Raw genomic sequence first — 24,916 nt, forward strand, 5'->3', positions numbered from 1 at the left:
CTTTCTGCTTTAGTGTGTGTCTGAGATTAGTGTTTTGTCCGTTCTAGTGTGCGTCTGAAATTAGTGTTCTGCCTAATTTTGTAGGCGTCTGCGATTTGCTTTCTTTCTGCTCTAGTATGTACCTGGGATTAGCGTTCTGTCTTCTCTCGTATCTGTCTGAGCTTAGTGTTCTGTCTGCTTTAGGTTGTTTCTGAGGTTGGTGTTTTATTTACTCTAGTGTGTGTCTGAGATGAATGTTCTCTCTGCTCTAGTGTCTTTCTGAGATGAGTGTTCTGTCTGCTTCAGTGTGTCTGCAATTAGTGTTCTGTTTGCTTCAGTGTGCATCTGAGATGAGTGTTCTGTCTGCTCTAGTGTATTCTCAGGTTAGTGTTATGCCTGCTCTAGTGTGTGTCTTAGATTAGTGTTCTCTCTGCTCTAGTGTGTTTCAATGATTAGTGTTCTGTCTGCATAAGTGATTTCTGCTTCAGAGTGTTGGAGAACAGAGTGCCTGTTCCAGTATGTCTGAGATTAGTGTTCTGTCTGCTGCAGTGTGTGTCTGAGATTACCGTTCTGTCTTCTTTTGTATACGTCTGAGATTAGTGCTCCGCCTAATCTGAGATTAGAGTTCTGCCTGCTTTTGTGTGTTTCTGAGATTAGTGTTCTGTCTGCTCTCGTATGTGTCTGCGATCAGTGTACTTTCTGCTTTAGTGTATGTCTGAGATTAGTGTTTTGTCTGCTCTCATGTGTCTGGGATTAGGGCAGCACGGTGGCGCAGTGGGTTAGCCCTGCGGCCTCACGGCGCCAAGGTCCCAGTTTCGATCCCGGCTCTGGGCCACTGTCCGTGTGGAGTTTGCACATTCTCCCCGTGTCTGCGTGGGTTTCGCCCCCACAACCCAAAGATGTGCAGGTTAGGGGGACTGGCCACGCTAAATTGCCCCTGAATTGGAAAAAATCAATTGGTACTCTAAATTTATAAAAATTTAAAAAAATTTAAAAATTAAATTAAAAATTAAAAAATGTGCCTGGGATTAGTGATCTGCCTATTTTTGTAGGCGCCTGTGATTTGCTTTCTTTCTGCTCTAGTATGTGTCTGGAATTAGGGTTCTGTCTTCTCTCGTATCTGTCTGATCTTGGTGTTCTGTCTGCTCTATTTTGTTTTTTCTTTGTTTTTGTGGTTAGCGCTCTGTCTTTTCGCGTATTTCTGAGATTAGTGTTCCGTCTGCTCCAGTGATTTCCGGAGATTAATGTTTTGTCTGCTCTGGTTGTGTGTCTGAGACCAGCATTCTCTCTGTTCGAGTGTAGGTCTGTGTTTAGTGTTCAGTCAGATCTATTATGGGTCTGAGATTAATGTTCTCTCTGCTCTAGTGTGTCTGCGATTTGTGTTTAGTCTTCAGTAATATGTATCTGAGATTAGTGTCTGTCTGCTATAGTGTCTGAGATGTTCAGTCTGCTCTAGTGTGTCTGAGATTAGTGTTCTGTTTGCACTGTTGTGTTTAGGGTTAGTGTCCTCTCTGCTCTAGTATGTGACTGAGGTACGAGTTCGATCTGCTCTTGTGTGTATTAAGCTTAGTGTTCTGTCTACTCTAGTGTGTGGGCTGGATTCTTCTGCCCCGCCCACCACAAGAACGCCACAGACGAGACGCGGACAATGGAGAAGTCCATTGACCTCGGGCGGAATCCCGCCCTGTGTCTGAGATTAGTGTTCTGTCTGCTCTGGTGTGTCTGAGGTTAATGTCCCGTCTGTCTATTGTGTCTGAGATTAGTGTTCTGTCTCTAGTGTGCGTCTGAGATTAGTGTCCTGTCTCGAGTTTGGGTGTGAGTTTAGTGTTCTGTTTGCTCTTGTGTGTGTCTGTGATTAGTGTCTGTCTGCTCTATTGTGTGTCTGAGATTAGTTTCTGTCTGCTCTCTTGTGTCTGAGATTAGTGAACTGTCTGCTGTAGTGCGAGTCTAATAATATCTTGTCTGCACTCGTATGTCTTAGGTGAGTGTTCAGTCCGCTATGGCATGTGTGAGATTAGTATTCTGTTGCGCTGGTGTGTGTCTGAGTTTAGTGTTGTTTCTATTCTTGTCTGCCTGTGATTAGTTTTCTGTTGCTCTATTGTGACTGTGATTCGTGTCCTGTCTATTGCAGTGTGTGTTGATATCAATGTCCTGCCTCTTGTCTTGTTTCTGGTGTCAGTGTGGTCTGAATGCACTGTTACTATGATGTAAATATTGCGCATGTTATTAAAAAGGCAACTAAGAAGATGGGTTTTCACTTGAGCACATTTGTAGTATGACAACACAGAGTAGCACTGAGGGAATACTGCCTTACTGGCGGTGAGATCTTTCAGATGGGATATTAAACTTAGGCCCTGACTGATCTCGCAATGGTAAAATGTCCCATGGAATAACTCAACTCTGAGGAGTTTGCCCTGGATTCTTTGCCTACATTTATCACTAAAATAATATTGCTTAACACAAAACCGATCATCTGGCCATTTACGTCATTACTGCGTGTGGGATATTGCCTTATGCAAATTGGCTACTCATTTCCTACGGTACAACAGTGACTACACTTCCTAAGTATATAATTGGCTGTAAAATGCTTTGGGATACCCTGAGGATGTGAAAGGTGCTAGATAAATGCAACTTTTTATTGTCATAATGCCTTGTTTACCCAAGTGTCAAATATGCTTGATGGTCACCCAGTGAGGCTGCGAGAAGTACATCTCAACAGAGTGCTCAATAATTAACATTTCTTACTTAACTGTTTCGCATATTGTTTGAGCGTGACTAGATGCATTGAAATCCTAGTTAAAAGAAAGTGATTTATGACAAAAGGTTGAGGAAAGAAGGCTTCTTCTCTGTCACTGTATAACACTGGGGTACAGTACTGGTGGGGTCGGGTCTGTCAATGCATAACACTGGGGCACAGTACTGGTGGGGACAGGTCTGTCACTGTATAACACTTTGGTACAATACTGGTGAGGATGGGTCTGTCACTGTATAACACTGGAAGGCAGTACTGGTGGGGCCAGGTCTGTCACTGTATAACACTGGGGTATAGTCTTGGTGGGGACAGCTCTATCACTGTATAACACTGGGGTACAGTACTGGTGGGGACAGGTCTGTCACTGTATAACACTGGGGTACAGTACTGGTAGGGACAGGTCTGTCACTGTATAACACTGGGGTACAGTACTGGTGGGGACAGGTCTGTCACTGTATAACACTGGGGTACAGTACTGGGAGGGACAGGTCTGTCACTGTATAACATTGGGGTACAGTACTGGGAGGGCCAGGTCTGTCACTGTATAACACTGGGGTACAGTACTGGGAGGGACAGGTCTGTCACTGTATAACACTGGGGTACAGTACTAGTGGGGACAGGTCTGTCACTGTATAACACTGGGGTACAGTACTGGTGGGGACTGTCCCTGTATAACACTGGGGTACAGTACTGGTGGGGACAGGTCTGTCACCGTATAACACTGGGATACAGTACTGGTGGGGACAGGTCTGTCACTGTATAACACTGGGATACAGTACTGGGAGGGACAGGTCTGTCACTGTATAACACTGGGATACAGTACTGGGAGGGACAGGTCTGTCACTGTATAACATTGGGGTACAGTACTGGTGGGGATTGGTCTGTCACTGTATAACATGGGGTTCAGTACTGGTGGGGACATGTCTGTCACTGTATAACACTGGGGTACAGTACTGGTGGGGACAGGTCTGTCACTGTATAACACTGGGGTACAGTACTGGTGGGGACGGGTCTGTCACTGTATAACACTGGGGTACAGTACTGGTGGGGACGGGTCTGTCACTGTATAACATGGGGTTCAGTACTGGTGGGGACACGTCTGTCACTGTATAACACTGGGGTACAGTACTGGTGGGATGGGTCTGTCACTGTATAACACTGGGGTACAGTACTGATGGGGATGGGTCTGTCACTGTATAACACTGGGTACACTACTGGTGGGGATGGGTATGTCACTGTATAACACTGGGGTACAGTACTGGTGGGGACGGGTCTGTCAAGATCGAACCTCATAAAGTGTTTGTTTATGTACAGTGCTGTTACTGAACAACATTGCGAGTAGGGAAAAGTGCAAAGCAAAGAAGTTGGGTCGGTGATTTTTAGGGGTACAGGGAGACAGAGGGTAGATGGTACTGAGAAGTCTGGGAGAAGGCGGGTTGGTGATATTGAGGGGACTGGGGTTAAGGCGGGTTGGTGGTACTGAGGGGTCTGGGGAGAAGGCGGGTTGGTAGTACTGAGGGGTACGGGGAGAAGGCGGGTTGGTGGTACTGAGGGGTCTGGGGAGAAGGCGGGTTAGTGGTACTGAGGGGTACGGGCGGAAGGCGGGTTGGTGGTACTGAGGGGTCTGGGGAGAAGGCGGGTTGGTGGTACTGAGGGGTCTGGGGAGAAGGTGGGTTGGTGGTACTGAGGGGTCTGGGGAGAAGGCAGGTTGGTGGTACTGAGGGGTACGGGGAGAAGGCGGGTTGGTGGTACTGAGGGGTCTGGGAAGAAGGTGGGTTGGTGGTACTGAGGGGTACGGGGAGAAGGTGGGTTGGTGGTACTGAGGGGTACGGGGAGAAGGCGGGTTGGTGGTACTGAGGGGTCTGGGGAGAAGGCGGGTTGGTGGTACTGAGGGGTCTGGGGAGAAGGTGGGTTGGTGGTACTGAGGGGTCTGGGGAGAAGGCGGGTTGGTGGTACTGAGGGATACGGGGAGAAGGCGGGTTGGTGGTACTGAGGGGTCTGGGGAGAAGGCGGGTTGGTGGTACTGAGGGGTACGGGGAGAAGGCGGGTTGGTAGTACTGAGGGGTCTGGGGAGAAGGTGGGTTGGTGGTACTGAGGGGTACGGGAGAAGGCGGGTTGGTGGTACTCAGGGGTACGGGGAGAAGGCGGGTTGGTTGTACTGAGGGGTACGGGGAGAAGGCGGGTTGGTGGTACTGAGGGGTACGGGGAGAAGGCGGGTTGGTAGTACTGAGGGGTCTGGGGAGAAGGCGGGTTGGTGGTACTGAGGGATACGGGGAGAAGGCGGTTTGGTGGTACTGAGGGGTACGGGGAGAAGGCAGGTTGGTGGTACTGAGGGGTACGGGGAGAAGGCAGGTTGGTGGTACTGAGGGGTACGGGGAGAAGGCGGGTTGGTGGTACTGAGGGGTCTGGGGAGAAGGCGGGTTGGTGGTACTGAGGGGTACGGGGAGAAGGCGGGTTGGTGGTACTGAGGGGTACGGGAGAAGGCGGGTTGGTGGTACTGAGGGGTCTGGAGAGAAGGTGGGTTGGTGGTACTGAGGGGTCTGGAGAGAAGGCGGGTGTGTGGTACTGAGGGGTACGGGAGAAGGCGGGTTGGTGGTACTGAGGGGTACGGGAGAAGGCGGGTTGGTGGTACTGAGGGGTCTGGAGAGAAGGCGGTTTGGTGGTACTGAGGGGTACGGGAGTAGGCGGGTTTGTGGTACTGAGGGGTCTGGAGAGAAGGCGGGTTGGTGGTACTGAGGGGTACGGGGAGAAGGCGGGTTTGTGGTACTGAGGGGTCTGGGGAGAAGGCGGGTTGGTGGTACTGAGGGATACGGGGAGAAGGCGGGTTGGTGGTACTGAGGGGTACGGGAGAAGGCGGGTTTGTGGTACTGAGGGGTCTGGGGAGAAGGCGGGTTGGTGGTACTGAGGGATACGGGGAGAAGGCGGGTTTGTGGTACTGAGGGGTACGAGGAGAAGGCGGGTTGGTGGTACTGAGGGATACGGGGAGAAGGCGGGTTGGTGGTACTGAGGGGTACGGGGAGAAGGCGGGTTGGTGGTACTGAGGGATACGGGGAGAAGGCGGGTTGGTGGTACTGAGGGGTACGGGAGAAGGCGGGTTTGTGGTACTGAGGGGTCTGGGGAGAAGGCGGGTTGGTGGTACTGAGGGGTACGGGGAGAAGGCGGGTTGGTGGTACTGAGGGGTACGGGAGAAGGCGGGTTGGTGGTACTGAGGGGTACGGGGAGAAGGCGGGTTGGTGGTACTCAGGGGTACGGGAGAAGGCGGGTTGGTGGTACTGAGGGGTACGGGGGGAAGGCGGGTTGGTGGTACTGAGTGGTACGGGGAGAAGGCGGGTTAGTGGGACTGAGGGGTACGGGGGGAAGGCGGGTTGGTGGTACTGAGGGGTACGGGGAGAAGGCGGGTTGGTGGTACTGAGGGGTCTGGGGAGAAGGTGGGTTGGTGGTACTGAGGGGTCTGGGGAGAAGGCGGGTTGGTGGTACTGAGGGGTACAGGGAGAAGACGGGTTGGTGGTACTGAGGGGTACGGGGAGAAGGCGGGTTGGTGGTACTGAGGGGTACAGGGAGAAGACGGGTTGGTGGTACTGAGGGGTACGGGGAGAAGGCGGGTTGGTAGTACTGAGGGGTCTGGGGAGAAGGCGGGTTGGTGGTACTGAGGGGTCTGGGCAGAAGGCGGATTGGTGGTACTGAGGGGTCTGGAGAGAAGGCGGGTTGGTGGTGAGGGACATTGGGAACTGCTGTGTAGGTTGCTCTCCAGAAAGCCGAGTAGTGAAGTACAGAACTGGAGCCAATCTCTGCACACTTTTCAATAAGCATATACTCACAGAGATCCACATCAGAAACATGAACCTCCTAACCCAAGTACAGCCCCACTAGTACGGGTTTCATCTCTTCTTATTGGTACGAGCACAGTTGAATCCCCAGTAAATGCCCACTTCCTACATACAATTAAATACAATTAATATAGAATTACCAAAGTGGGATTGAGGGTTTTGTGCAACGGTAGGTACACTTGAGATTAATGAATCCACATAGACTTTTCTTGTTCCTAGCGTACGTATTTTTGTAGCTGAAGTTTCCTGTTAGAGAGACGGTCATTCAAACATTACTGTCAACTCTGTTAGTTAAGTGCTGTATGTGGCTGTAACCAGTTCTCTCTCTTCTATTGCAGGCGTCTCTGTATTCCCTCGCACTCAAATGCCTTATCAGCCTCTCCACTGTAATATTACTGGGTCTCATTGTTGTCTATCATGCTCGAGAGATTCAGGTAAGTCCTAACCTTCCGTCCAAGTCTTTCTCGCTTTCTGCTGTGCCCGCCTCCTCCCCTCACACACACACACATCCACGGCAGATGCTGCAGCTGACATACCTCAAGTGTGGGGTTGGATCGTACATTGTCAGTAGGTTGTTCCCCCACACCAAGTATCACCGTCAAGCTCTGCTCCGACATGCTTTCTACATGAAGGTTGTGTCCTGGCTCTCGATCTTTCCGACATGCTGTTTACCTGTGTGTGCTGTGCGACTTTGTACTTTGAATGTTTTATCACCCTGACTCTCACAGCTTCCTTTTCCCCAGAGGGTGCAGGGTGAGGACACCTTAAGAATTTGTTGCTACCAGTGGGCGGCAAGGTGGCGCAGTGGTTAGCATTGCTGCCTCACGGCGCCAAGGTTCCAGGTTCGATCCCGGCTCCGGGTCACTGTCTGTGTGGAGTTTGCACATTCTCCCTGTGTTTGTGTGGGTTTCCCCCCCACAACCCAAAGTTGTGCAGGGTAGGTGGATTGGCCACGCTAAATTGCCCCTTAATTGGAAAAAATGAATTGAGTACTCTAAATATATATTTAAAAACAATAATTGTTGCTACCTAATGGGGAAGGCCCCCCCCCCCCCCCCCCTGCTCCCGACTCTCCCCCAAACTGAGCTCATGGGCTCGGGGACCTACCTAGTTCGTGGGTCTAGCATTCTCCTGGGTACAACAAGCACTAACTGAGTCAGTGGGGCCCTCCTGGGCTGGACCCCCTCACAGCAAGAGCGAGAGATTGGCAGCCCCTCTGTACGAACCCAATACGGGTCTGCGCCCAGCCACGGAATGAGCTGTTTTTTGAAAAGGAACTAATTTTGAAAAGTTCCTTTTGAAATCTCTTCTGGGACTGATTCAGCCCAACTTAATAATTCACCTTGGATTAGCATGACATTCTTCTTTCTCTCTCTCCCTCCCATTTAATCATTTATTCTGCGACTGGATTCAGAGGAACAAAGGCAGTTTTGGACACTGTTCTTTCAGAGTGAAGACACTGAGCACTAAAACTGAAATCTGAAATTTTCCGTCCAAGTCAGCCACCATCCTGACTTGGAAATATATCGGCTGTTCCTTCACTGCCGCTGGGTCCAAATCCTGGAACTCCCTCCCTAACAGCACTGTGGGTGTACCTACACCACGTGGACCGCAGCGGGTTCGAGAAGACCGCTCACCACCACCACCTCGTAGGCAATTCAGGATGGGCAATAACAGCCCTTCTCTCAAAAATGAATAGGTCGGGTGGATTGGCCATGCTAAAAGATTGCCCCCTAGTGTCACAAAGATGTACAGGTTAGTGGGGCTACGGGGATAGGGTGACGGAGTGGGCTTAGGTAGGGTGCTCTTTCATAGGGCCGCTGCAGACTTGATGGGCTGAATGGCGTCCTGCTGCATTGCAGGAATTCTACGATTCTAAAACAGGAGAAGTGCTCAGCCCATTGATTGTTACTATTTTCATGGAGCTCAGCCCCTCCAATAAGCTGAAAGGTGGAGTCCTTCATGTTGTCACGTCCTGTTCATCATGCATCAGCAACAGATCAGAGTAAGAACTTGCATTCATCCAGCACCTTAAACATAGTACAAAACATCCCTCGGTTCTTTGGGACTGAGCCACATAAGGAGATATTAGGACAGGTGACCAAAAACCTGGCCAGAGGTAGACTTGAAAGATCTTCTTAAAGGAGGAGAGGTTTAGGGCGGGGAATTCCAGAGCTGAGTTCCCCAGGCAGCGGAAGGCACAGCCGACAATGGTGGAGCGCTGAAACTTGGGCACGCGCAGAAATCCAGAATTGGTGGTTAGATCTTCGAGGGTTATGCGACTGAAGGATTCTACGAAGATGGGAAGGGAGGAAGCCACGGAGGGTCTGGAAAATAAAGGATGAAAATTTTACAATTGTGAAGTTGCCACGGGAGGCAATGGGTGAACAGGACTTGTTGTGGGTTATGATAGCGGTAACAGAGATTTAGGTCAGCTCTGGTTTATCAGGGGTGCAAGGTGGGAGGTTAGCCAAGAGAGTGCTGAAACTTAGTGCCAAAGGCTTGGCAGAAATTGCTGCTGTTGTTGTTTGCCGTTAAGCTTGAATTTAGCAACAGAACCACTTCAAGAACTCTTGGGGTCTTGAGCCCTAGAAATACTGGTGACCTCACGGTCACCCCTAACAAATTCCATTCCCGATCCATAAATACGCTTCTTAAGTCAACAGTGTTCATTCCCCATCACTCAGTTCCAAAGGGACTTGAAACAAGACATCTTCAAAATAACATGTGAAATATGTTAAGCTATCCAGTGAAGCATTAAGCTTCTAATGGTTTATGTCTATAAACAGTTGTGTTAATTGAAAAACATTCTTATTGAAATAATTTCTGGTGGAACTATCTGGCAACTCTTTTATTAGCTATTCTGAATTTCAGTGTTCAGTCTCCCTGGAGAAAGCTGCTGTGATGTCCTGGAGGTGAACTTTTAATTGCTGGAGACCCCAGGTGAATCCTGGAGGCTTGGCAACCCATTCCTAATGCATTATCTCGTCAGTGTCCCTTTCATGAAGACGAGCTTTGTGGGTCCCCGGCGCCTTGTCACTGAAAGTTAGATTTTGATCATTGATTGACAATGGTGAAAGACGATCCTCACAGCTGATCCTTCTGTGTGAAACTGTGTGTGGTGCTGTCGTGAAATCTCTCTGGATCGACAGCACATTATCTACAGGGACAGCCTCTGGCACTGGGATGGAAGCTGCATTATACACAGGGGTGAGAGGGAAGAAGCGAGGAGTGGGGGTGACGGGGAAATGTGACCGTCTAGGAGATTCCCGAAGCAACCATCAAACGATCAGCACTATGATCTGTACCAGGGAGTGTTGGAGTCGGACTCTTTTGCATTCAGTGACCAGGCTGCTCACCAGAATGAATAATTAAGAACATTGCTTGCAATGGAGAACAATGCTTTTCAGTTTCCAGCTCGGATCAGGGATTTCTCACAATAGGAGTGAAAGGGGATTGATTTATTTGCCCTCACCCAATTGACAAGCCACTTCCATGTGCTGGATTTGAGACAAGGCCTCTATTCTCTTCGATTCTCGGAGATGATTGGTCCCAATTTCTCTCGGGTGGTAACCAGGCAGCTTTTACTTTTAATCCTGTCGGATCAACACCCGAAGAAGATAAGCTAAAAGTGAAATACTGAGCTTGCACTAAATTTGAAACACTCGGCAGGTCAGGTGACTTTTGTGGAACGAGAAAGAGAGTCAATAACCTCCCATCAGAACGGGACGAGTTTAGAGATTTAGCAACGTTCGAGCTTGCATAGAGAAAAGGGAAACATTCGCTGATAACTTTTCAACATTTTATCCCTCTTCTGCCAACCTATCACAGACTCACTCTCTCCCCCCCACCCCACCCCCACTCCCCATGCCAGAAAGCCTTTTGAGGTTGAGAGAAGAGGAGTCAATGAAAAATGTCAGAACAGAGACTGAGATATCTTCGTTGGGTATTGGGGGGGGGGGGGAGGAGGGGGTTGGAACCAAGGCAGGTAAGATACAGATCAACCACAATCCAGTTGAAAAGTGGACCACCCTCTCTAGGGGCTGAATGGCTTCTGATGGCGCCCTTGAGCCTAATCCTGCCATCTGTTTGTTGCCTTCCAGCTCTTCATGGTTGACAATGGAGCCGATGACTGGAGGATAGCCATGACGTACGAAAGGATATTTTTCATCTGCCTGGAGCTGCTGGTGTGTGCAATTCACCCGATCCCTGGGCAGTACATCTTCACATGGACTGCACGTCTCGCCTTCACCTATGCGACGTCAATGGCCAACGCAGACGTGGACATTATCCTCTCCATCCCTATGTTCCTAAGACTCTATCTGATTGCCAGGGTGATGTTGCTCCACAGTAAACTATTTACGGACGCCTCGTCTCGAAGCATTGGAGCTCTAAACAAGATAAACTTCAATACTCGCTTTGTAATGAAGACTCTCATGACAATTTGTCCAGGGACCGTGCTCTTGGTCTTTAGTATCTCTTCATGGATTATAGCTGCCTGGACTGTCCGCGTGTGCGAAAGGTAAGGCAAACCCTCGCTGCTTCAGTCCTGCTGACCATTACCCCATCCTCCAGTATTGCAGCCTGGAGATAGTCCAGACATGGACCTAGAATCAGGGCTCTGTGGCCGACTATGACACAAACACAATCATGAGATAGAGTTCAGGATAAACCCTTTTCATTTCCTTGCCAGGGTATTTTCACAATTCTGAGCTCTCTGGGAGGACCTGCAAGCAAAGAGACCACACGGAGAGGTCAGCAGCTCCTCAATCTCAGTGTTACAGGCCACAGGCAGTGTCCTGTTCAGAGAACTCACACACAGGTCCTTATTTATTGAAATCTTATGTTTATCAACATGATGTTAGTATCCGAAACGGGAGGATTTACCATTTTTGACAACTTGTGAGAGCATCACAGATAGCAACTGCCCTCATTCAACTCCCAGGACAGGTGCAGCTCAGGGTTAGATACAGAGTAAAGCTTCCTCTACACTGTTCCCATCAAACACTCCCAGGACAGGTACAGCACGGGGTTAGATCCAGAGTAAAGCTTCCTCTACACTGTTCCCATCAAACACTCCCAGGACAGGTACAGCACGGGGATAGATAGAGGGTAAAGCTCCCTCTACACTGTCCCCCATCAAACACTCCCAGGACAGGTACAGCACGGGGATAGATACAGAGTAAAGCTTCCTCTACACTGTTCCCATCAAACACTCCCAGGACAGGTACAGCACGGGGATAGATACAGGGTAAAGCTCCCTCTACACTGTTCACCATCAAACACTCCCAGGACAGGTACAGCACGGGGTTAGATACAGAGTAAAGCTTCCTCTACACTGTCCAGATCAAACACCCCCAGGACAGGTACAGCACGGGGTTAGATACAGAGTAAAGCTCCCTCTACACTGTCCCCCATCAAACACTCCCAGGGCAGGTACAGCACGGGGTTAGATCCAGAGTAAAGCTTCCTCTACACTGTTCCCATCAAACACTCCCAGGACAGGTACAGCACGGGGATAGATACAGGGTAAAGCTCCCTCTACACAGTCCCAATCAAACACTCCCAGGACAGGTACAGCACGGGGTTAGATACAGAGTAAAGCTCCCTCTACACTGTCTCATCAAATACTCCCAGGACAGGTACAGCACGGGGTTAGATACAGAGCAAAGCTCCCTCTACACTGTCCCCATCAAACACTCCCAGGACAGGAACAGCACGGGGTTAGATACAGAGCAAAGCTCCCTCTACACTGTCCCCATCAAACACTCCCAGGACAGGTACAGCACGGGGTTAGATACAGAGTAAAGTTCCCTCTACATTGTCCCCATCAAACATTCCCAGGACAGCTGCAGCATGGGGTTAGATACAGAGTAAAGCTCCCTCTACACTGTCCCATCAAACATTCCCAGGGCAGGTACAGCACGGGGTTAGATACAGAGCAAAGCTCCCTCTACACTGTCCCCATCAAACACTCCCAGGACAGGAACAGCACGGGGTTAGATACAGAGCAAAGCTCCCTCTACACTGTCCCCATCAAACACTCCCAGGACAGGTACAGCACGGGGTTAGATACAGAGTAAAGTTCCCTCTACATTGTCCCCATCAAACATTCCCAGGACAGCTGCAGCATGGGGTTAGATACAGAGTAAAGCTCCCTCTACACTGTCCCATCAAACACTCCCAGGACAGGTACAGCATGTGTTTGTGTTTTTGGTGTGGGTGTGTATGTGTTTTTGTGCCTGTGTGTTTATGTGTGTGGGTGGTGTGTGTGGGTGTGTAGAGATGGGTGTGTGAATGAGCAAGTGTGTGTGGGTATGGGTATGGGGGTGCACAAGTGTCTGCGGATATGTTTGTGGGTGCAAGGATGTGTGTGTGTGAGCGAGTGGGTATGAGTATGGGTGGCGTGTGTCTGTGTGGGTGTGTTCTCTGAAGGGCAGAGTGGGTGGACAAGGGCAGTGTTTCCGGTGTTTATTGGGACTTCAAAAGGCATTTGACAATGTAGCACATAATGGACTTGTTGACAAATTTGGGGAACTCGAGCTTGAGGGGACGATGGCTGCTAAGGAACAGAAAGCAGAAAATCCTGGCAAATGGTTGTTTTGCAGACTGTCGGGGAATATACAGTGCTGCACCCCAGTGGCTGGTGATGGGACCACTGCTCTTCTGAAATACAAAAACTGACCTGGAATTTATGGTGCAGAATCTCAAAATTTGCATGACACAAAACTCGGAAATGTAATAAATGGTAAAGAGGATAGTAACAGACTTCAGGAAGACATAAGACTGGGCCGATATATGGCCGATGAGATTTAATAGTGTGACATGTTAAGTGATTTGTGTTCATGGGATGAATGGGGAGAGGTAATATAAACTGAAGGGTGCAACTTTAAATGGGCTGTGGGAAGAGAGACTGAGGTTTATGTGCGGAAATCTTCTGAGGCAGTCGGACAAGTGGAGAAAGCTGGGATTTTTAAATAAAAAGAGATTCCTGGCTTTATTCAAAAAGACACAGCGGGATTTTCCAGTTCTCCCCACCTTTGGGATTTTCTATTCCCACTGCGTCAGCCCCTGCTACGGGCTCCCCGGCGGCAGGCCGGGTGAGCCAAGCGTGTCTGCGTGGGTTTCGCCCCCACAACCCAAAGATGTGCAGGGCAGGTGGATTGGCCGCGCTAAATTGCCCCTTAATTGGAAAAAATTAATTGGGTACTCTAAATTTATTTTAAAAAGAACAACTGCCAGCGATGAAACAAAAGCAGAATACTGCAGATTGTGAAAATCTGACATACGGACAGAAAACAGTGGCGGAGAGAGAAACAGAGGGCGGGATTCTCCGTTCCCCCAGCCACGCGTTCCACGGCCGCGCGCCGTCCGCTGGCGGTAGGATTCTGTCTTCCCGCCACTTGTCAATGGGATTTCCCATTGAAACCCCCACCCTATGCCGTCGGGAAACCCACTGACAGGGGATCTGTCCACAGACAGATGCCAAGGAACGAGAAGAAACCGGTGGATTAGGGAGTGAGGGTTACGGTGGGAGATGGAAAACAATGTTTTCAGTCTTCCACATGTTTAGTCAGAGGAAATGTCTGCTCCGATGAGCAGTCTCGAAAACAGGAGGCAGTGGCATTGTGATAATGCCATTCGACTAGTAATTCAGAGGACATGGGTTCAAATCCCACCAGGCAATTAATAAAAAGTCTGGAATTAGAAGCTAGTCTAACAGTAACTATGTTGTGAAGGGGGCCTTTAGTGGGGAACGCGTGGCTGAGACTGCACAAAGCCTCTGTTCTGTACACTGGTGAGCTCAGCTCGCCGGACCTCCCCAGTGTAGCGAGAGATCGGGGCGCCATTTTTAAATGGCGTTCCGATCTCGGAGGCCCGATCTCCGAAGCCACTGAAGTAAGCCCTGACCCTCCCTCCAGCCCAAACGCACTGTGGGAGAGAGCGCCCCTCCCCGCACTCCTTCCCCGCACCCCTTCCCCCCCCCCCCAACACCCCTCCCCCAACACCCACGCAGGGCAACCCGGCCTGATCGCACGAACCCAGAAAATGCCAGATTGCCACCTTGGCAGTGCCAACTAGCACCCTAGCAGTGCCCATGCCAGCTGGCAGTGCCATCTGGTCGTGGATCACTTTGGGGGCCTCCAATGTTATTTGTGACTGGTAAGGGTGGTTGCTGGGGGTGTAAGTGGAAACCTTTTACAAATTTAAAGTGCCCAATTCTTTCTGTTCCAAATTAAGGGGCAATTTAGGGCAGCACGGTAGCACAGTGGGTAGCACAGTTGCGTCACAGCGCCAGGGTCCCAGGTTCGATTCCCAGCTTGGGTCACTGTCTGTGCGGAATCTGCATGTTCTCCCTGTGTCTGTGTGGGTTTCCTCCGGATGCTCCGGTTTCCTCCCACAAGTCCCGAAAGACGTGCTGTTAGGTAATTTGGTTATTCTGAATTCTCCCTCTGTGCACCCAAACAGGCGCCGCAGTGTGGCGACTAGGGGATTTTCACAGTAACTTCATTGCAGCATTAATGTAAGCCTACTTGTGACAATAAAGATTATTAAAAAAGAAAAAAATTAATGTGGCCTATCCAACCACCCTGCACATCTTTGGGTTGTGGGGGTGAGACCCACGCAGACACGGGGAGAATGTGCAAACTCCGCATAAAGACAGCCCAGGACCGGGATCGAACCCGGGTCTTCCGTGTCTTGAGGCAGCAGTGCTAATCACTACAGCACCCTGCCGCCCCGTATAAGTGGAAACCTGGGGCGGGATTCTCCCCTACCCAGCGGGGCGGGGGATCCCGGCGGGATGGAGTGGCGGGAACCACTCCGGCGGCAGGCCGCCCCAAACGTGCAGAGGTCTCCGCACCTTTAGGGGCCAAGCCCTCACCTTGAGGGGCTAGGCCCGCGCCGGAGTGGTTTGCGCTCCGCCGGCTGGCGGGAAAGGCCTTTGGCGCCACGCCAGCCGGGACCGCAAGGCCTTCGCCGGGTGACGCATGCGCGCCGCCTTGTCCCGCCGCTCAAAAGGTGGTTTAATCCACGCTGGCGGGACAGGCACTCCAGCAGCGGGACTTCGGCCCATCGCGGGCCGGAGAATCGGCGGTGGTGGGCCCGCCGACTGGCGCCCGCGCGATTCTGCCCCCGTCGACCGGTGCGGCGCAATTCCCACCCCCGCCGAATCTCTGGTGGCGGAGACTTCGGGACACGGCGGGGCGGGATTCACGCCAGCCCCCGGCAGATTCTCCGACCCGGCGTGGGGTCGGAGAATCCTGCGCCTGATTGGAGAGCTGCAGCAGGAAAGATGGAATTTGGGAGGTGACACATTGTCAAGTATGTTGGAGAGAAAAGTGAGATTGCAGTTGTTTCCAAGGACCGAGGGACAAAGTGTGTTTGTTTTTGAGGAGAAGGCTGATGATGGAAGATTTGAAGGAGGTGTGCAGTATGCAAGGAGAGGAAACTGTTCACAATGTCAACTAACATGGGGGAAAAGGAAGGGAGTTGCGTGGTCAGCAGTTCTGTGGGACTAAGTAGGTGGTGGGTCTCTTTATAAAACCTTTAGAAATCACTGACCAGACTACAGCTGGAACGGCTGTGTTCAATTTTAAACACAACCCAAGGCCTTGGAAAGGAGATTTGCTCGATTAGTTCCAGGGATGGTGGACTTCATTCACATGGAGCAACTGGAGTAGACCGGAGTGACGGTGAAGGGGAAATTTAATAGAAATGTTCAAATACTTCAATGGGAAATAAGGCTAAATTGTGTCGCAGTAACAACGGATAATTAATGTTGGCCTTGCAGCAGCCCCCGCTCATGGATGAATGAATATATGTTGAGAAAGATGAATGTATAATGAAATCTGAAATACACAGCAGGTTAGCATCGATAATAACTGAGTTAAGGTGATTGATGCGGCATTGAGGAAAGAAGGTTTGACACTGTGGATTGTTGCGATCTGGAAAATGCCAAAGGGTAGTGAACCAGTGGAATTCTCTACCACGGAAGGCTGTGGATGCTAAGTCACTGAATGGATTCAGCAAAGACATAGATGACATCAAGGGGTATGGGGAGAAAGCGGGGATATGGTATTGAGACAGAGGATCAGCGCTTATCATAGATTTCATAGAGTTTACAGTGCAGAAGGAAGCCATTCGGCCCATCGAGTCTGCACCGGCTCTTGGAAAGGAGCAGCCTACCCAAGGTCCACACCTCCACCCTATCCCAATAACCCAGCAACCCCACCCAACACTATGGGCAATTTTGGACACTAAGGGCAATTTTGCATGGCCAATCCACCTAACCCGCACATCTTTGGACTGTGGGACTATTGAATGGCAGAGCAGACTCAAAGGGCAGAATGGCCGACTCATGTTCCTAGTTTCTGTGTTTCTATGATGCCCAGATAAATCCTGTTCTGTGTCTTCAATGGTATACAGGCTTCCCTTTACCCCTCATGGTGAATCCTGGGGCTGACTGTGGATATCAGCAAGGTTAGAAAGAGCAGGGGTGATGCACTATCAATTACCACAAAGTCGAGAGTAGTGGAATAATCGAGGCTTTATTGAGCAAAGATGTGGTGCCTCCTGTAGCTGGAACCAGAATGGCTGCAGCACCGGCGAGCACACACCTTTATACACCACCTACTGGGCGGAGCCAGCAGGCAGGGATTTACCCATGTACCTCTATTATATGAGCCTTACCGTAATACATATAATACTGCTAGTGGTGACTACCACATTCACCCCCTGTTTAAAAAAGAGTCCGGGGGGGCGGTGATAAACATTACAAGTTCAGTCTGTCGGGAACCTTGACCCTGCTCTGCGACCGCCTCAGTCCTGGTGGTGATGTGGGCGCCGACTTGGTCATCTGTAACTCCGGGAGCGTGTTGTCCTCGTCTTCGTCACCCCTGAGTGGAACCAGTGGGAGGGCGGATCCTACTGGGGCGGGGGCAGCGGTGAGGTTCGCTGGAGGGTGGGTGAGTGGCGCAGGGGTGAATGAGGCAGCCGGGGGGGGGGGGGTTGGGGGCGGTGTCAGGTCGGGGGCCGTGGGTGGGGATCCAGCGGGTGCCAGGTCCCAGAGGGAGACTGTGTCCTGGCGCCCGTCGGGGTGTGCCACGCAGGCGTACTGCAGGTTCGCGTGTAGGAGGTGGACTCTTTCGACCAAGGGGTCTGACTTATGGGTCCGCACTTGCTTGCGAAGGGGGACGGGTCCAGGAACTGTCAGCCATGTTGGGAGCAAAACCCCGGAGGTTGACTTCCTGGGGAAGGCAAACCCACGTTTGTGCGGGGTCTCCTTAGTCGTGGTGCAGAGGAGCGATCGGATGGAGTGGAGCGCGTTGGGGAGGACCTGCTGCCAGCGGGAGACCGAGAGATCTTTAGACTGCAGGGCCAGCAGGACGGCCTTCCAGACCGTCCCGTTCTCCCTCTTCACCAGCTACCAGTTGTAGCTGGTCGTCCTGCTCGAGGCGATGCCCTTGCTGAGCAGGAACTGACGCTGCTCATCACTCATAAAAGAGGATCCCCGATCACTGTGGATGTAGATGGGGAAACCGAACAGAGTGAAGCTACTGTGGAGGGCTTTAATGACCGTGGCAGAAGTCATATCGCGGCATGGGACGGCAAAAGGGAACCGGGAGTACTCGTCAATCACGTTCCGAAAGTACGTGTTGCGGTCAGTGGAGGGGAGGGGCCCTTTGAAGTCCACGCTGAGGCGTTCGAAAGGGCGGGTGGCATTCACCAGTGCGCTCAATCTGGCCGGTAGAAGTGCGGCTTGCACTCTGCGCAGACCTGGCAGTCTCTGGTGACAGTCCTGACCTCCTCAATGGAGTAGGGCAGGTTGCAGGCCTTGATGAAATGGAAGAACCGGGTGACCCCCGGGTGGCAGCGGTCATAGTGGAGAGCCTGGAGTCAGTCCACTTGTGCGCTGGCACATGTACCGCGGGATAGGGCGTCAGGGGGTTCGTTGAGCTTCCCCGGGCTATACAAAATCTCGTAATTGTAGATGGAGAGTTCGATCCCCCATCTCAAGATCTTGTCGTTTTTGATCTTGCCCCCCTGTGTGTTATTGAACATGAAGGCAACCGACCGTTGGTCAGTGAGGAGAGTGAATCTCCTGCTGGCCAGGTAATGCCTCCAATATCTCACAGCTTCCACAATGGCTTGGGTTTCCTTTTCGACAGAGGAGTGCCGAATTTCGGAGGCATGGAGGGTGCGGGAGAAGAAGGCCACGGGCCTGCCCGCCTGGTTGAGGATGGCGGCCAGAGCTACGTCCGATTCATCGCTCTCGACCTGAAAGGGGAGGGACTCGTCGACCGCGTGCATCGTGGCCTTGGCGATGTCTGCCTTGATGCGGTTGAAGGCCTGGTGGGCCTCAGCCGTGAGGGGGAAAACTGTGGACTGAATGAGTGGGTGGGCCTTGTCTGCATAATTAGGGACCCACTGGGCATAGGAGGAGAAAAACCCCAGGCATCGTTTCAGGGCCTTGGGGCTGTGGGGGAGTGGGAGTTCCATGAGGGGGTGCATGCGGTCGGGGTGGGGCCCTAGAACTCCATTTTCCACGACATAGCCAAGGATGGCTAAGTGGTTGGTGCGGAACACGTATTTCTCCTTATTGTACGTGAGATTAAGGAGTTTGGCGGTCTGGGGGAATTTTTGGAGGATTGCGTCGTGGTCCTGCTGATCGTGGCTGCAGATGGTGACATTATCTAGGTACGGGAAGGTGGCCCGCAGTCCGTACCGGTCAATCATTCGGTCCATCTCTCGCTGAAAGACCGAGACCCCATTTGAGACGCCGAAGGGAACCCTAAGGAAATGATAGAGGGGCCATCTGCTTCGCACGCAGTGTATTGGCGGTCCTCCGGGCGGATGGGGAGCTGGTGGTAGGCGGACTTCAGGTCCACTGTACAAAAGACCAAATACATAGAACATAGAACATTACAGCGCAGTACAGGCCCTTCGGCCCTCGATGTTGCGCCGACCTGTGAAACCACTCTAAAGCCCATCTACACTATTCCCTTATCGTCCATATGTGTATCCAATGACCATTTGAATGCCCTTCGTGTTGGCGAGTCCACTACTGTTGCAGGCAGGGCATTCCACGCCCTTACTACTCTCTGAGTAAAGAACCTCCATCTGACATCTGTCTTATATCTATCGCCCCTCAACTTAAAGCTATGTCCCCTCATGCTAGACATCACCATCCGAGAAAGAAGGCTCTCACTGTCCACCCTATCCAATCCTCTGGTCATCTTGTATGCCTCAATTAAGTTACCTCTTAACTGTCTTTTCTCTAACGAAAACAGCCTCAAGTCCCTCAGCCTTTCCTCATAAGATCTTCCCTCCATACCAGGCAACATTCTGGTAAATCTCCTCTGCACCCTTTCCAATGCTTCACATCCTTCCTATAATGCGGCAACCAGAATTGCATGCAATACTCCAAATGCGGCCGCACCAGAGTTTTGTACAGCTGCAACATGACATCATGGCTCCGAAACTCAATCCCTCTACCAATAAAAGCTAACACACCGTACGCCTCTTAACAACCCTCTCAACCTGGGTGGCAACTTTCAGGGATCTATGTACATGGACACTGAGATCTCTCTGCTCATCCACACTGCCAAGAATCTTACCATTAGCCCAGTATTCTGTCTTCCTGTTATTCCTTCCAAAATGAATCACCTCACACTTTTCTGCATTAAACTCCATTTGCCACCTCTCAGCCCAGCGCTGCAGCTTATCCATGTCCCCCTGTAACTATAAAAATGACAAACAGCAGTGGCCCCAAAACAGATCCTTGTGGTACACCACTAGTAACTGGACTCCAGTCTGAACATTTCCCATCAACCACCACCCTTTGTCTTCTTCCAGCTAGCCAATTTCTGATCCAAACTGCTAAATCACCCTGAATCCCATGCCTCCGTATTTTCTGCAGTAGCCTACCGTGGGGAACCTTATCAAATGTTTTACTGAAATCCATATACACCACATCAACTGCTTTACCCTCATCCACCTGTTTGGTCACCTTCTCAAAGAACTCTATAAGGTTTGTGATTCACGACCTACCCTTCACAAAACCGTGTTGACTATCTCTAATCAAATTATTCCTTTCCAGATGATTATACATCCTATCTCTTATAAACCTTTCCAAGATTTTGCCCACAACAGAAGTAAGGCTCACTGGTCTATAGTTATCGGGGTTGTCTCTACTCCCCTTCTTGAACAAGGGGACCACATTTGCTATCCTCCAGTCTTCTGGCACTATTCCTGTAGACAAAGATGAATTAAAGATCAAAGCCAAAGGCTCAGCAATCTCCTCCCTAGCTTCCCAGAGAATCCTAGGATAAATCCCATCCAGCCCAGGGGACTTATCTATTTTCACACTTTCCAGAACTGCTAACACCTCCTCCTTATGAATCTCAAGCCCTTTTAGTCTAGTAGCCTGAATCTCAGTATTCTCCTCGACAACATTGTCTTTTTCCTGTGTGAATACTGACGAAAAATATTCATTTAGCACCTCTCCTATTTCCTCGGACTCCAAGCACAATTTCCCACTTCTGTCCTTGACTGGCCCTACTCTTACCCTAGTCATTTGTTTATTCCTGACATATCTATAGAAAGCTTTAGGGTTATCCTTGATCCTACCTGCCAAAGACTTCCCATGTCCCCTCCTGGCTCTTCTTAGCTCTCTCTTTAGGTCCTTCCTAGCTAACTTGCAACTCTCGAGCGCCCTAACTGAACCTTCATGTCTCATCTTTACATAAGCCTCCTTCTTCCTCTTGACAAGTGTTTCGACTGCTTTAGTGAACCACGGTTCCCTTGCTCGACCACTTCCTCCCTGCCTGACAGGTACATACTTATCAAGGACACGCAGTAGCTGTTCTTTGAACAAGCGCCACATTTCCATTGTGCCCACCCCCTGCAGTTTTCCTCTCCATCCGATGCATCCTAAGTCTTGACTCATCGCATCATAATTGCCTTTCCCCCACATACTGCGCAATCTGATTGACCATGTCAGATATGCGTGGGAGGAGTTACGCGTCGAGCTGCGAGTGCCGATTAATGGTCTGACTGTAGTCAATGACCATCCTGTGCTTCTCCCCAGTCTTTACTACTACCACTTGAGCTCTCCAGGGGCTGTTGCTGGCCTTAATGACCGTAGAGCCGGAAGTTACTAAACTCTACGCCTTGGACGGTGAGGGTCGCGATGAAGTACCCCCGGATTTCCACGGAATGGGATCCGGAGGCCAGGGAGATTTTCTGGGTGACTGGGTGTACCGGGAGGGAGCTGTGCCTTACCGTAGTGGTGTGGATGAAGCTCTCCGTGCTCCCAGAGTCAAAAAGGCAGGTCGTCTCGTGCCCATCGATCTTCACCGTCGTTGTTGCAGTCGCGAGGTTGCAGGGCCGGGACTGGTCCAGAGTGATCGAGGCGAGCTGCGGCAGATGCTGGGAGGCCCTGGGCTGGTCAGCGGTGGTGGAGGTACCGGCAGGCGATGAAAGGCCAGGCGACCAGGGGTCCGGAGACGTCGTCCAAAATGGCGCCGAAGGTGGCAGCGCCCACGGGGCGCACATGGTGGGGGGCATCAAAGATGGCGGCGCCCATGGGCCGCACGTGGTTTGCGGCGAAGAAGATGGCGGCGCCCACGGGCTGCACGTGTCTGCCGATAAGGAAGATGGCGGCGCCCCTGGGTCGCACGTGGCGGGTGCAGGAACGCCAGGCCTGTAAACAGCGGCAACCGACCGGGCCTGGCAAACAGAAACAAAGTGTCCTTTCTTCCCACATCCGTTGCAGGGCGCGCTCCGTGCCAAGCAGCACTGCCTGGGGTGTTTGTTCTGCCCGCAAAAATAGCACTTGGGCCACCCAGGGTTGGCTGGCTGCCGCGCGGCGCAGGCTTGCGGTGAGCTGGAGTCGGCAGCTGGTGGGGCCCACGATACCCACGAGGGTGCCGCGTGGTCGGGGGCGTACGACTGGACGTTACGAGAGGCCACTTCTAACGGGTTACCGAGCTACCTAGTTCCCGGACGTAGTATTGGCTGCTTGAGGGCTCAGCTGCAGGCAATCAGGCTTGATGCAGAGATCCATCGTTTTAGAAAAATCTTTGCTCAATAAATTGATGCACTATCAATTACCACAAAGACGAAAGTAATGGAATAATCGAGGCTTTATTGAGCAAAGATGTTGTGCCTCCTGCAGCTGGAACCAGAATGGCTGCAGCACCGGCGAGCACACACCTTTATACACCGCCTACTGGGCGGAGCCAGCAGGCAGGGATTTACCCATGTACCTCTATTATACGAGCCATACCGTAATACATATGTGGTGACTATCACAAGGGGAAGAGAACAAGAAGACACAGGAGAATTTTTTTAAAATAGTGCGAGACAGTAAAATGTCCACCGACTTACCCCTGGAGCTAAAATGGAGCTGCCCTTCCCCCATTGTCAACATAGCACTGAGGTATTCCAGGAAGTCCGTACATTGGTGTTAAAACATTAACTCAAAAGCTTCTCAATAACTTGCTCATTCTCTGTTTTAGAGAGTTTGCAAAACTTCTTTGACAGCATCTTCCAAACCCTTGACCTCTATCACCGAGGGCAACAGGACCATGGGAACACCATCACCTGCAAGTTCCCCTCTGGCCACTCACCACCCTGACCTGGAAGTATATCGGCCGTTCCTTCACTGTCGCTGGGTGAAAATCCTGTAACTCCCTCCCTAACAGCACTGGGGGTGTACCTACACACCAGGACTGCAGCGGTTCAAGAAGGCAGCTCACCACCACCTTCTTGTTCAAACGTTTAAAATTCTGACAGGGCTGGACAGACTGGACGCAGGGATGTTGTTTTCCGCTAGCTGAGGGGGTGGGGGGATCGAGAACAAGGGGTGACAGTCTCAGGATATGGGGTAGGCCATTGAGGACTGAGATGAGGAGAAATGTCTTCACTCAGAGGGTGTAGAATTCATGACCACAGGAGGTTGTGGAGGCCGAGTCAATGAATGCATTTAAGAAAGAAATCGATAGATTTCTAGACTCTAGGGGCAGCATGGTTATGTCGACTGACGGAATGGGCTCGAAGGCCCAAATGACCTCCTCCTGCTCCTATTTTCTATATTTCCATTTTTAACTGGGGATGGACAATAAACTGCTGGCTTAGCCAAAAATACCCTCATCCCATGGATGAGTAATTAAACAAAAAATAGTTTCAATGTACAGCAAAATTAGAAATCACAGCAGGTTATTTAGAATGTGAAGGAGAAGGGATTGAAATTGACAGCCTTTGCTCAGCTGGTAACATTCTCATCCCTCAGTACACTTCAACTCAGGGAGCTGGATAAAAGGGCCAGGCTCCTTGCTCTTGACTGATACCCACGGAAGAAAGTTGGAATTCTCCGTGCTAGCTCTGTGGTCAAGTTGGAAATAATGGAAGGCAATCCAATTTGGGCATTCGTTTCGTGTGACAGCCTCGTTCAAATTCTCCTTGACGATGTTCAGTCAATCAAGAGAAACTGCATTAGCTTTCTGTGTTCAGTGAGACACCGAGTTTAAGGAGCCAAATGCCAAGATAGATAATCAAAGGGGCCATGAAGACCAAATCAGAACCTAATTATCTAGAAAATAATGGGTTCCTTTACTCAGGAAAATAGCAGCGTTCCTTATTATGATAGCAATTCTCTGAGGGAAAAACAGGAACGGTGCCAGAGACAAACACGTCCATTAAAAATACACGATTAGGGCTGTGTGTCGCGATTATTTACAACAATGCTCTCACGTTTCTCACTGGTTGAGGATGCTGTCTGCAGCCCAAACAATTCGGATTCAGTGTTGATTCTTTGTCTGCGGCACCTGCATTAATTGATCACCACTGTACCCAGTGTTACACAGTGACAGACCCGTCCCCACCCGTACTGTACCCCAGTGTTATACAGTGACAGACCCGTCCCCACCAGTACTGTACCCCAGTGTTATACAGTGATAGACCTGTCCCCACCAGTACTGTACCCCAGTGTTATACAGTGATAGACCTGTCCCCACCAGTACTGTACCCCAGTGTTATACAATGAGAGACCCGTCCCCACCTGTACTGTACCCCAGTGTTATACAATGACAGACCCATCCCCACCAGTACTGTACTCCAGTGTTATACAGTGATAGACCTGTCCCCACCAGTACTGTACCCCAGTGTTATACAGTGACAGACCTGTCCCCACCAGTACTGTACTCCAGTGTTATACAGTGATAGACCTGTCCCCACCAGTACTGTACCCCAGTGTTATACAGTGATAGACCTGTCCCCACCAGTACTGTACCCCAGTGTTATACAGTGACAGACTTGTCCCCACCAGCACTGTACCCAGTGTTATACAGTGATA

General features: G+C 50.9%; 1 protein-coding gene across 4 annotated transcripts in view; it reads left to right on the forward strand.

Annotated features, from left to right (window-relative positions):
* Positions 1-24,916, forward strand: part of LOC140395029 (small conductance calcium-activated potassium channel protein 2-like) — a 246,192-nt gene that overhangs the window by 121,882 nt on the left and 99,394 nt on the right. For 3 of the 4 annotated variants that reach the window (XM_072482353.1, XM_072482354.1, XM_072482355.1), the window contains 2 exons: positions 6,897-6,992; positions 10,662-11,080. In XM_072482353.1, the coding sequence (XP_072338454.1) occupies positions 6,897-6,992; positions 10,662-11,080 (515 nt within the window). The remainder of the gene's footprint in view (positions 1-6,896; positions 6,993-10,661; positions 11,081-24,916) is intronic. The other variant, XM_072482356.1, reaches the window with a different exon arrangement.

This window comes from Scyliorhinus torazame, chromosome 18, assembly GCF_047496885.1.
Source record: "Scyliorhinus torazame isolate Kashiwa2021f chromosome 18, sScyTor2.1, whole genome shotgun sequence".
In the NCBI taxonomy this organism is placed as follows: Eukaryota; Metazoa; Chordata; class Chondrichthyes; order Carcharhiniformes; family Scyliorhinidae; genus Scyliorhinus; species Scyliorhinus torazame.